Source organism: Panthera pardus, unplaced genomic scaffold (assembly GCF_024362965.1).
Source record: "Panthera pardus isolate Hobbes unplaced genomic scaffold, ASM2436296v1 HiC_scaffold_16, whole genome shotgun sequence".
Classification (NCBI taxonomy): domain Eukaryota; kingdom Metazoa; phylum Chordata; class Mammalia; order Carnivora; family Felidae; genus Panthera; species Panthera pardus.
The window spans coordinates 135,349,688-135,362,511 of NW_026526721.1; the positions used below are offsets into that span (position 1 = coordinate 135,349,688).

Sequence of the window (12,824 nt, forward strand, 5' to 3'; positions counted from 1 at the left end):
TTGCAGTCACTAACCCAATATTGTCAAGGTGGCCATAGGCCTCTTTTTTATTTTTTTTAACTTCCTCAAAGAAAATTCACAAGACAGTTTGTGAAGATTTTGTACCACAAAACTGACTCCCAACTTTTAAGACCTAATTGGTGTTCATTGAAATATAAAGGTCAGCTGACAAAAGGTGTCACGTAGAGTGAATATAGAAAAATTCCTACCCACAATTTTATGTGTACTTCTTTTGAAATCACTCGTTTTTTGTTTATTCAAATATTTATTGGGGCTTACGAACGTATCAGGTTGTGATCTAAATATATTTTGAACACCAATGTAGTACGCCACTGTTTAGAATTTGTGTTCATAAAAAGGGGCTAATTTATATTTAATATATTCAAGAACTAAGATTTAGAAACAGCCTAACCGTTTATAACATATTTTTACATATCGGGTCTTGCTTAAGCCTTCCTAACACAAAGAGACAGATAAGAGTGGTGTTTTCTGTTTTTTCCAAAGTCAAAGCTAACCTAGGTTTTTTGACTCTAGCTCCGGTGCTCTTTTCCACGTCTAAGCAATGCCTATTTTTCTATCTCATCCCTATAAGCCTGCTATCACTGGATTCTAGTTTGTAAGCTTCAAGACAGATTATACTTTGGAAAAGGAAAGGAGAACTAAAATTTAGAGACTCCCTAATATGAGCCGGGTGTTTTATATCCATTATCCAATTTAAATCCTACTGCCCCGTTAGGTTGGTGTGATTATCTCCAATTAAAGGTGAAGAGTGGAGGCTAGGGAATAGTGAAATAAACAGGTGCTTCCCATTGCTTCATGTTTACTCAGTCGGCCTCGCACCAGGGAAAAGGTAGGGCTTGCCTTTCAGAGCTTTGGCTCAACTCTTGACTCACCCTCTTATGTTTTTCTCCTGAACAGAAAAGTACTGACAGAAGAGCGACTGGGTTTATTTTCAACTTGGCCAGTTCATCATCAGTGTTAGAGTGAGGCTCTCTGTGCTTGTGTGTTTTTAAGAAGAGACTTAACATTCCTGCTTACTTCTCAACTCTGTGAAGTTAAAGGCCAATCATTCTATTATTTCATGGCTCTACATTACAATTGATCATTATTTCTGAATTTGCTTCAAAAACTTAACTTTAATCATAGCATACCTTTCCATGGGCTTTCTTAGGACTATGTAAGTTTTGTAGCCTGCCTATTGACATAACCTGCTTTTAAAAGGGCATATAGTTATTTTTCCAGAACTATATGGCTTCATATGCTTGTAAGCCAAAATAATGCATGATGTTTAAATACATATGATGTGGTTTTTCCCCATAATTGTGCTGAATTTTTACATTTGGTAACTAGCAACGATACTAGGAATGGAATATGAAGGCAACCGCCATAACATTAGAACATAATAGGTACAAATGTGATGGCTTCTAGGTAATTAGCATTGTTTGTAATACATAATTCAACTGGATTTTCTTATTTAAAACATTCTACTCACAGCTGAAAGATTTAATCCGTTGCCTTTTGCTCTTGGCCCCGATTTCCTCCATAAATTATGATTTTCATGATTAGCATTTTCACTTATTCGTTTCCACAACATCAAAAATGATTTAAGTGCAAATTGCCACATGACCATTCTAAATACTCCTGTGTGGTATTGGGACTAAACCCAAACAAGGATAACGAATTATTAATATTTTATCCCTGTGATTAACATTATTTCAGTGGAGATTGAGTATTTTACTTTCCCTGTGGTAATGTTGTCTTATAGGGCCAATTAAAATCAATACTGACTTTGATACACTTAAGCACATGGCTTCACATTTGATCTGTAGATATTTAATACGTGTTCACTCTGCCAACAAAATGAATTAATATATAATGCTGTAGCGAGGAAGTATCACCAAACAGCTGTCAAGCCATAACTTATTCAAGCACCTCAGTTGTCCAATCAATACATGAAGGCATTTCTTAATCTGATGCCTGGGGAGGCAGTTGACACAGAGGCAAGGATTTGTTATGGGGGTAGAAATTGTTTGCTTTGCACACCTTCATTTCATGTCCTGGTAATTGTGTTTTTCCACCAATTTCTTCATTGTTGTTTAAAAGAAAATGACAAAGCACTGATAAATGTGTTCTTCACGGATGGTGTTAGTCTGCCTAATTATAATTAAACATGTTATTGCTCGAACCTGGACAGTTTGCAGATGCATCTCATCAGCTACCCCCACCCCCTGTGGAAGAATAACTGGCTAGCAAATATCAATAATAGAATTCTGAAAAATGGAAGTAGTAAGGGACCATAGAGATCTTGCTCTTCTTTTAGAAATAAGGATACCAGGACTTAGAGTAATTAGGAAACTTAGATGTAGGTCCTAATGCATGATAGTGAGAAATTCATAAGACCGTACAATCAGCAAGGATGCAAACCATGTTGTAATTTACCAGTGCTCATCTTGCCAGGGCTCAACAGTATCCACAACACATGTCAGTGTTTCATAAATATTCACTCAATGAATAAATAAACTGGAATTCTTTCTAGGATGCCAAGTTTGGCAAGATGTTGGTGGTGTTTTATAGCTGGGGTCATTGTGGCTTAAATAGCCATGCTACAGTCACCCTAGGTAGGAAAGTATGATAACTCTAAAGTCATTGTAGGGGTTTCTGGGTGGCTCAGTCAGTGAAGCGTCTTTGTCTCAGGTCACGCTCTCGCGGTTCGCGAGCTCGAGCCCCGTGTCAGGCTCTGTGCTGACAGCTCAGAGCCCGGAGCCTGCTTCGGATTCTGTGTCTCCCTCTCTCTCTTTCCCTTTCCCACTAGCACTCTATCTCTCTCTCTCAAAAATAAATAAACATTTTTCAAAAATGTTTAAATAAATAAAGTCACTCCAAACAGCAGTTGCTTCACAGAAAAATGTAAATCTTCTTTGTGGCAAGACACTGCATCGTGATAAATTCTCCTGAGATATACAAATTTCGAAATTTGCTGTATTCAGAGCATCTGGGCTATATATTTACATCTGTGCCCAACTTTGAGTTTTTGAGCACTAATTTAGATTTCTAATAAAATATGTAAGAAACAGAATTTCCAAGGTTAGCGTTATTGGTGACAACGTTTAAATCCAACTTGACTTCTCTAGCACCATGTGGCTGTTTACTCCCTTAGCATCTGTAAGTATAGATTTTAGCCCTGTTTTCTCTTTGGCCAACTAGGCTCAATTTCAAAGTTTAAATTTAATGTTAATTCAAAGATAATATTTAGATGTAATCCAATAATTTCCAGATGTTCAATTTTTATCTGTTACATATTTATGAACATTTCAGGTGTTCATGGTTAATTTGGCATGTTTCTTTTCCTGTGAAATTCAATAAAACAGAATTTTATTGAAGTCTGACACAAGTCAGAGGCTTTGCTTCCTGAAATGCTGGGCACGATAAAGGAATGAAAATGTAGAAGTTAAAAACTTAATTGAATGGAGGACAGGGCAATTTGTTGTATACCATTCCAAAGATACTATTTGCTTCGTGGTTTTTCTGTCGATCAGTTGTTGGTTGTTGATTCCCTCTGAAATGGAGCAGGCGGCCATTAAAAAAATAATGAAATTTAAAGCCCATGCAGAAGGACAAAGCAAAGAAACTCCTACGTTGTAGCCGTGAATCTAATGCCAGTATCCTCTGTGAACTTAGGTCATATTATTTCAGCATTTAACCTAAGTTTGTGTGAGAACTGAATGGATTTTCTTTCATGTTTCTCACAGGGATGCTGATAATGGCTGTGTCTAAAATCTGAAGCTGTAATCAGGGTTTTTTTGTTAGCTCTTTACATTTATGCTCACCTTCCTGCTAAGCGAAACTGATTCAAATCAGTTGAAAGATTTTAAAGATTCAAATACATTGGCCAATATTATCTAATCGTAAACTCAAGGAAGCCAGCTAGTTCCAGGCAGGTGAATCCAGCCAAAGACTGATAGGCTGAGGTATTACACGCAGAGCATCAGGGGTGCTCGGTGTGGGGTGGGCACAGGCCACCAAATGGTGATACGTCTCTCTCCCTGCAGTGGCACAAGCGAAAAGCTCATAGCTTTTATTTACTCGCTTTCTTTTTTGATGGGGAAATTGGGCTTTCACACTGTCACAGAGCATTAGAACTGCAGCTTATGTTTTACATTTTTATGTAGTAGATTTCACCGTCCATGACGCGCAATACTTGATGTCTGCCTCCCAGTTCTGAGCAGAGGGAGGCAGGGCACGCTCACCTTCCTCGTCCTCCTGTCTTGTAGACATGTTTAGAGGTAGATGAAACAAACTGAGTATGTTAGAAAGCTGATGATGAATCCCACCTTACTGTGTTAGAATGAAAATTAGTAGTAATACACGTTTGATGGTCTCGTTTCGAGCCTTTTTGCACTCAAAAAAATCAGAGCCATTATTATGTCCCTTGAAGAGTTGAGGCAACTGTGACACAGATATCAACTTCTCTGTCTAAAGTCATTTATGGGATGCTGAGGGACTGTCTGGAGCCCATCTGTGACCTAACAGTTCCTAACTCTGGCTCTCCTAGCCCTTACCCCCTAGACTACTGTTCTCGCTGGGAACAGTTTTGCCCGCCAGGGGACATTTGGCAATATCTGAAGGTGTTTTGGGTTGTCACCACTGGGGGTCGGGTATATGAGCTGCTGCTAAACATTCTACTGTGCAGAAAACCCCCCACCACAAAGAATTACCAGGCCCCGAATCTCAACACCGCTGAGATGGAGGTTTCTTTTTCCCTTGTGGTGTCATCTCAGCCAAGTGATGCCTATAAGTCAGATGAGGTCGCCAGTCTCAGCTTGCTTTTCTTTAAAATTAACCTGTCTCTCTTTTCACTGTTTCAAGGGAAAGGAGACTTAATTGGAGCAAATCTATCAATTAAGGACCAAGTGATCAAGACCAACGCAGATGTGAAGGCTTTAACCTACTGTGATCTTCAGTGCATCATCCTCAAAGGACTCTTTGAAGTGCTAGACCTTTACCCAGAATATGCTCACAAATTCGTGGAAGATATTCAGCATGACCTCACATACAACCTTCGAGAAGGTCACGAGAGTGATGTAAGTCGCACTTCTAATTAGTGCCAAGACCTAAAACATGGGGCCTGGAGATCATTTATAACAGTAAAAAGCATATGTCATGACTTCACTTGTAAAAGTCTCTGAATGAATAAGGTATGATTATTCGACCACTAGTTGAACAATGAAATAATTAGCCAGAAGTCAAGCCTGCAGTTTGTTATCAATGCTCTAGGAAAGTATTATTTGTAGATGACCTCCCTTAATTCAGCGTCTTTCCTGTTTATTTTCACGTGCTTCTAACTAGACTCCGTTTCAGTGATACATAAGATTTAGCTACCGATGTGTGATTTCTCCCAAATGTCAAGATGCAGCTAGAAAAATGGCTCAGGGTTTGCTATGTTAGTAATTGTTTACCGTTCCACTTGCTTGTTACGGAGTTTGCTCAAAAATAATCTTTTTGTTAACCAGTACCCAAAACAGTCTATCTTAAAATGACTAAATATGCATAAAAGGATTCAAGCCAAAGATTGTCACGCTGAAAGCATAATGAGTATTTTATGAAATTATGTATTTGCTGCATGTTTCAGTTTATACAAACAGCTTTCCTAACAAAATAGGTACTATGCTACATCCTGTGATTAAGCTGATCACGAACATGACTTCATTAGATGTGTCAGAGACACAAATGATTTAATAGGAATGATTATTGAAAGGCAAGCCAGGGCATGCATAGCATTCTGTAACAACAAAGGCTTAATCTGCTGCCTTGAGTTTTGTCCCAGATATTTGCAATACTCCTTTTTTTTTTCCTGAGGAACTATTGTTTTGACTAACCCATATTGTGCAGGCATTTTGTTAGGCATTAATATTCCTCACTTTGGAGACAGAGAAAGGATACAAATTGTATATTACTTCATCTTGGTTGAGGATCTCAAATGACAGTCAATATGTAGATGGCACACCATTCCGAAGTTCAAGATTAACCAGTTTTAAATGTGTGCTTCTCTCTGTTAACAGTAGCCAACAGCAAAGGAGGTATCAATATTTGGGGGGAACTTATTTGTGCTCTGCACTCTGCCTAGATAAAGCCTCTCATTTAGTGCTTGCGGTGACTTTTTAAGGTAAGTATCCATCAATTTTTATGGAGCAGAAAACAGATTCAGAATGGCTAAGTAACATGTTTATAATCTCATGGACTTGTAGGGACAGAGCCTGAGCACAGATATCTGTCACTCTAAAATCTATACACTAACTGTTGGTTATATTGTCTCTTACTGAAGAGACTTCCATATCTTCCAATTCAACAGATGGACTTTTAAAACAACAGGTGTCTTTTGTAGTCGCTACGACAGGCTAACGTGACAACTATTTTTGAAAAGTGGAGGTGTGCTAGAGGAAGCAATTGAAGAGGAAAGAAGAAATGAGGGCAGAGAGTAATAGCCAACATGCCTCAGCATAGTAAAGTAGAAAATATTGGATCTCAACCCCTGCCTTCCTTTTATTTGATTCCTTTTTAAAGATCCATATACCATATCTTTGATTGAATTTTTTATCCTTTTTTTCCCTATTTTCTGGAACGGTAATCATAGGGATTTTTGAACTCCAATACCTGAATTGCCTTTGGGATTATTTTCACGCACTGTTCTTTCTCTTGCGTTGTTTTGTTTCGTTGTGGTCATTCGGTTCCTTCTTTTTAGCAGATGACATACTTTTGTTTGAATGTAGGTGTCACTTATGAAAATTGTTTCTACTATTTTCCTCCAAACAGGCTTAGGTTTTCTTCTCGCAGGCAGATCAAGGTCCAGCCAACCACTCCCATTCTGTCCAGAGCTCCTCTTCGGCTTTGTTAGGTTGCTCTGTTTCAGCTTCACCCAACCTCCAGGGCTCTAAGACATGGTTTTTCCGGGATCTCAACTAAAAGCCTTAGATGTTTACCAGCGCCTCCCCAGGTGGGGCTTGAACTCCACCCTCCCTCTCCTCCGGACTGTGTGGTGGCCGAGACCTCTACTCTGCCATTAACTTCCCGGTTGCTGTTTTGTCCTGAGTCTCCTGGAGCGCTGCCCTGTGCAGGCTCACGTTAGGCTCATGCCTCCCTATTCTCTGGGATTTCACACCTCAAATCCCAGGTGGTTTGTTCACCTGAACTCCATCCTCTGTCTCCTTAGCCAGTAAGACCGCTCCTTTCTATTCTACTCTCTTCCACCTCACGATGAAATAGCAAATTCCCTCAAGAAGATACTTGGGTAAATGCAGAGCATGCACCTGTGTGTTCCTCTTTTCTCAGGGACCACAACCCTTCAAGTCTTCCCTCAGCGGATTGTTCTCCAGTGCTTTCAAACAGTTGTTTTGTGTATTTTGTCCAGCTTTACTTTTTACTAGAGGGTTAGTTCAATATAAGCTATTTCGTTAAGTCATAAGTATTGCTTCTTTTCAGAGGGTCCCTTATCAGCTGCATTTTAAAGGCAAAGGGAAGCTGAAGCTTACCTCCAAAACCTTTATTGCTTTGTTTTTCCTAATCATTTATCACTCAAAACTTCCCTCTGTCTCTCTCTCTCTCTCTCTGTATAAATTTTGGGATGCTATGCCTTCTGAAGGCTAGTTAAATTTGGACCACCCTTCCCCATAATTCCATACCCTGGGGAAAAGTCTTCTGCTCTTTCTAAAGATACTACAACTTCTAGGCGAGTTCGTATTCTGATGGTAACCCAAGATTATGGATTCTTGCTTTGCTTTGCAACTCTGCTGTCAGAACAGTGTGAAACCCAGCCCCTTTCCCTACATGTTCACACAAATAAAAATATCGAATCCCACAGGATTTTTAGTGGGTTGAAGCCTCTGTGGAAGGTTGACCAGTGGGTTGAGAGGAAGGAACATTTGCAGAAGGGAAATGCAAACGATATAAATGTAATGTGTCTATATATCCTTCAGCCCTTTCTTGCTGCTGTCATCACTCTTCTTGCTCTCTCTTCATCTCCAGATTCCCCATTATTGCTGGTCCATATTAGTTTAACTCCCACTCTTTGGTTGTCTGTCACCTTTCTGATTTTGCCTTCTGGATTCACCTTTTGCCCCTGTACCTACTACCCTGTTAGGTGACATGGAACATCTGGGTAAAGAGAAGACTGATGGTCAACCCATTTTGAAATAAAGGCCATAAAAGCATTTTAAGAAATAGTCAAAATTTAGAAGGGGATATGGATGCAAGATATAACTCCTAGAACTATGATAAATGATATAACTTTCAAATGACCGCTCATCCAGTTCTCATAGTAAAATTAATTGAAATCTGTAAAATATACTCTAAGTTTGTGAAAAGTCTAACTAGCATGGTTTGGACCTAATTATGCATTTTATGCACCCAGTGTTTTCTATATTTGCCTTATTTATATCTCCTGGATGGCTCCAATATGGACAGAGATTAATTTAGTTATTCCTGTCTATGCAGATTATGAGAAATTTGCTTCACTGCTTCTCATGGTAAACTCTATAAAATTGATTTTAGCACAGACTCAGGTATTGTTGGTTGTGAAATTTAGTGCCTTAATATAAGAATTTTGAATTTGTGATGAAATGACGGACGTGTATCTAAAATATGTGCTTTCAAAAATTACTCATGCTAATGCACCGAAAATCAGGGCTCGATGGCTACATATAAAATACCTAAGTGCTTCTCACATGGTCCACATGAACTTGGTGGTGGCGTTGTGGTTGTGGAGCAACAAACCGCAATGGTTATTGAAAAATGATGATACCTTCTTACTGAGGGGCTCGTCGGTGATGAAACCTATTACGTTTTCAGTGTGTTTTTTCCTCAGTTTTTCATTATTGTCATGCATAAAAAAATGAAGTCTCTTCCTTCAGGCTTTCTGCCTCATTAGGAAGGGGTATTTCCCCAGTTTCTTGAGGGTCATTGACCTTGAGGTGAAGGTCTTCGAATGCCCATCTCCGATCTAGCACAACAGGTTAGCCCAGAGTTCAGAGAAGGCTCCCGAGGCGGAGACAATGGAGACCGTGAGGAGCATGTACTTTCAGCAGCCTCTTTCCACTCTGATGGGATCATACGTGGGTGGTTTGAGGTGCTGACCTATCATAGCTGCCTCAAGCCTCAACATTATAACATCCTAGTTCCCCACAACTGACATATACTCTCTGTATAGACCAAGAACCATGCTTAAATAGTGTAGTTATAAAACTGAATACTTCAAAGTCTCAAGTGACCCTCAAGTGAAACAAATGCATATATAATCATAATTTGCTTCAGAAGTTCCAGAGTGGTCATAGGCAATAGTTAAGACATATATAATTAAACATAATGGAATGGAATAAACAAAATGGAATGAATTTAAGTGAAAAGTTTCCTGCTGATGGAAGGGTCAACTTTCCATCCCTGGGGGTTGCGGGCATGTGTGTGTGTGTGTGTGTGTGTGTGTGTGTGTAGGTATGGTAGGTGCGGAAGGATATCTGACCATGATAAATGAGAAGCAATATAATGAATGCTTCTCTTGCCTCTGTTCTTACTTCCTCACCACTCTCTCACATCAAGGCCGCAGAAGCAATCTTCTCAAATTATAAATTGGATCATGTCGGTCCATTGCTTAAAATTTCAATGGGTCCTCATGGACTATTAAGAAAATCCAGGCTCCCCACCATAACTTTGAAGATTCTAGGCATTCCAGCACTTGCCTGCCTTTCAGATTCATCCAATGGCATCTTGTGTCCAGCCTTACGCCCCAGCAAACTGGCCTGTTTTTCCTTCCTTTCATGTGCCAGGCTCCTGCCTGCCTCTTGGGGCCTTTACATTTGTTCTTTCTTCCTGCAATGGTATTCCTCTTGCCTTACCTGACCGACCACCTGCTCTGGAGTTTGCCTCTCCAGGTTATCCTCTGGCACAGAATCTTGTTTATCATTTTCATAGCAGTTAGCAAGATCTTAAGTTATTTTAATATGTATATTTTCTTGTTCATGTTTACTTCTTCCTACTAGAATGTCTACTTTATGCAGGCGTTGTTTTATTCTATATCTCCAGTGCCTAAGTCAGAGCCTAATGTGGAATTAACATTTAATATATATTCAATGACTGAATGCATGAACGTCAAAAAGTTTACTTTGCGATCTGGAACTTCAGTAAAATTTTGAGAAAATGAATAAAGTCCTAAAAGCATCAACCAAGTAGCCAGTAAATGGAATTTAAAATGAAAAGTTAAGAGGGGCGCCTGGCTGGCTCAGTCTGTAGACCATATGACTCGATCTCAGGGCCATGAGTTCAAGCCCCACATTGGGCCTCGAGCTTACTTAAAAAATAAAACGCAACAAAAAGTTAAGGGAATTCAGAATTGTATTTCTAAGAAGTTACAAAGCCAAAGGAAGTATCAATAGTAAGATTTAAAAGAACAAATTGAAAGAATAGGTAAATTGGAAATGGACTTTTTCGCTTCCCCTAAGTTCAAAGCAAGAGATTTTCAAAAGCCGTAGGACAAATTGAAGCCAAATAACAAGGAAAAACAAAACCCTTGCAGTATAGGTAATGTAATCCTCCAGGTGGGGTTTGGGATAGTAAGTTGTATTTAAATGAAAAAGGATCTGCCTTCAAATCTAAGCTAACACGGGCATTTTCTGTACAAATAGGTGGACTGTTACAACACTAATACCCCCAGAAAGTAGAGAATCAATACTTTTAACCATTAAATCACTCTGGACTGTTATTCAGCTCACATTTATTGCCCGAGGAATGAAGCTACAAACTTTTTGAGTGAAATGAATTTCCACGTGGAAAATGCCAGGGTCTAGTAAAGCAGCTCATCTATTTTATGAAATGCTTCATCAAAATCTAACACGTGGATCTGTTGCACTTCATGGGAAACTGTGATGTAGAGGGTCTCTGATGTGTGTGGTGGAATCTGGTCAAGTAAAGCTCATGTTCCTTAGCATTAGTTTCAATGGCATCTGAATATGAATTTATATTTCCATCTGGGTCTGGACCCCACGTCTTTCATCTGCCAAGGTGAATCTTTATTTTGTTTAAAGTTCTCAGAAGACAGCCCCTGTCTTAAATACAAATAACATTGGAAAAAGCATCTAATTCCCAAGCATTATTGAGATGTGTCCACTGGACCATCTCGTATGTAATTAAGCTGTACTGCATCCAGGAGGTTTGACTCTGTGCGTCCTCCCTTAGATACAAACAAGCCTGAATAGATCTTTCAAGTGAAGTCTGTGATTTGCCAACATCTCTTTCTTGCCGCCTATGTGACTATATTACAATTTAATTCGAGATTGTACCAAAAAAGGAGCTATTTCCAAAGGAGGGAGTTGGTTTAAATTTAGTCCCCATTTCAGACTGGAATAAGATTGGGCTGCTTGGAAGCAATTTTCTTAAAAATGATTTACCGAATAGTAATAATTTAAAAAATCCTATCTGACAGCCCAGCTACTTAGCTCCTCGAGAGTAGCCTGTGTGTAGGTGTGCATCTGCTAGCTCAGTCTTGTGTAATAAGAGAACATAATTAATTCTGCACCTTTTTGAGATAATTGTTCTTAGAAAATTGCATAATGAAGGGCTCACGTGTCATTTGATCGTGTCAGCTTTCCTTATGATCCTAGGAGCAAGACATGTTTTGTTTGTCAGTTGTGTATTTTAAAATACTCTCCCAACAAAAAATATCTTGTAGCCAAGTGTGTTACCCAGCATACACTTTCATGGTGCTTAAGATATGGTGTCAGATATGCCAGGAAAAGCTCGGTAGATAATGGCCTGGAAGTTTTACTTGCATCCAGTATGTTTTCTGTGTTCTGAAACTCTTCTCATACCATTCTCCCAATGGATTCAGAAGTTTTGCTGGCAAACATATTACCTTGATGGAAACGATTGTGTTTTGGGTGGTATCCCCAGAGCCCAGCATTGTGTTTATGTTCATGGCTTTCAGTAAATGAAGATTGCTGTTGAACTTACGGCACTTAGTGAACACCCTACTTGCTAAAAGACCCGATGTCCTCTTTTTTTCTAAGTGATTACCCAGACTCACTGCTTCATTCCCTCCATTATTATCAGTCTTGTCCCCATCTGTTTCCCCCGAAAGATCTCAGGGTGGAATGGATGCCACGGGACTCCAAGTTTACATTCCTTTCCAACCTTGAAGTTCTCTTTCTCCTGCCTAGTCCCCTGCCTCAGAGAAATGAAAACTGAAAAAAGGTTACTCTTACCTCTTCTCAAACCACACACTGATTCTTTTTTAAATTCTTAGTTTAGGACAGAGCTAGTGTAGGGCATTGGCAAAAGGGCCAGCCTGAGAATTCTGGTAAGTTTTAGGGCAATTCAGAATAAGGACATTGACTGTAGGCAATAAAAACTCGACTTGAATCAATCACTAGAAGCAGAGATTTATTGTAAGTATTCCAATGGGGTTAAATAAAATATACATACATAGCTAATGTATGTAGCTAATGGGATTAAATAAAATATACATACATACCTGCACACACCCACCCACCCCCCCCACACACACAGATGTGCACACACCTCTGAATCTCAGAAATTCTTATAATCACATTATGATTTTCTCCACATCTCTTACTTTCCTTTTCCTCTCCATTTCTTTCTCCTTCAGTCATCATGCCCTCTTTCTTTATCCAAATGGCAAGAAATGGTCACAGGTAGCAGCTCTTCAATTCGAGTGGGGAGCAGATTAAACTGGGACTCTCTTAGTTGATGCTAGATTCCTAAAAAAGAATGAGTGGTTCAGCTCATGTCAAGTGCCTACCCAGGTTTCATCAGTTATTGTGTGT

General features: G+C 39.3%; 1 protein-coding gene across 1 annotated transcript in view; it reads left to right on the forward strand.

Moving 5' to 3' along the window:
* KCNH8 (potassium voltage-gated channel subfamily H member 8) overlaps nt 1-12,824 on the forward strand; it is a 355,181-nt gene that overhangs the window by 295,379 nt on the left and 46,978 nt on the right. The window contains exon 11 of the mRNA XM_019434283.2: nt 4,867-5,081. Coding sequence (XP_019289828.2) covers nt 4,867-5,081 — 215 coding nt within the window. The remainder of the gene's footprint in view (nt 1-4,866; nt 5,082-12,824) is intronic.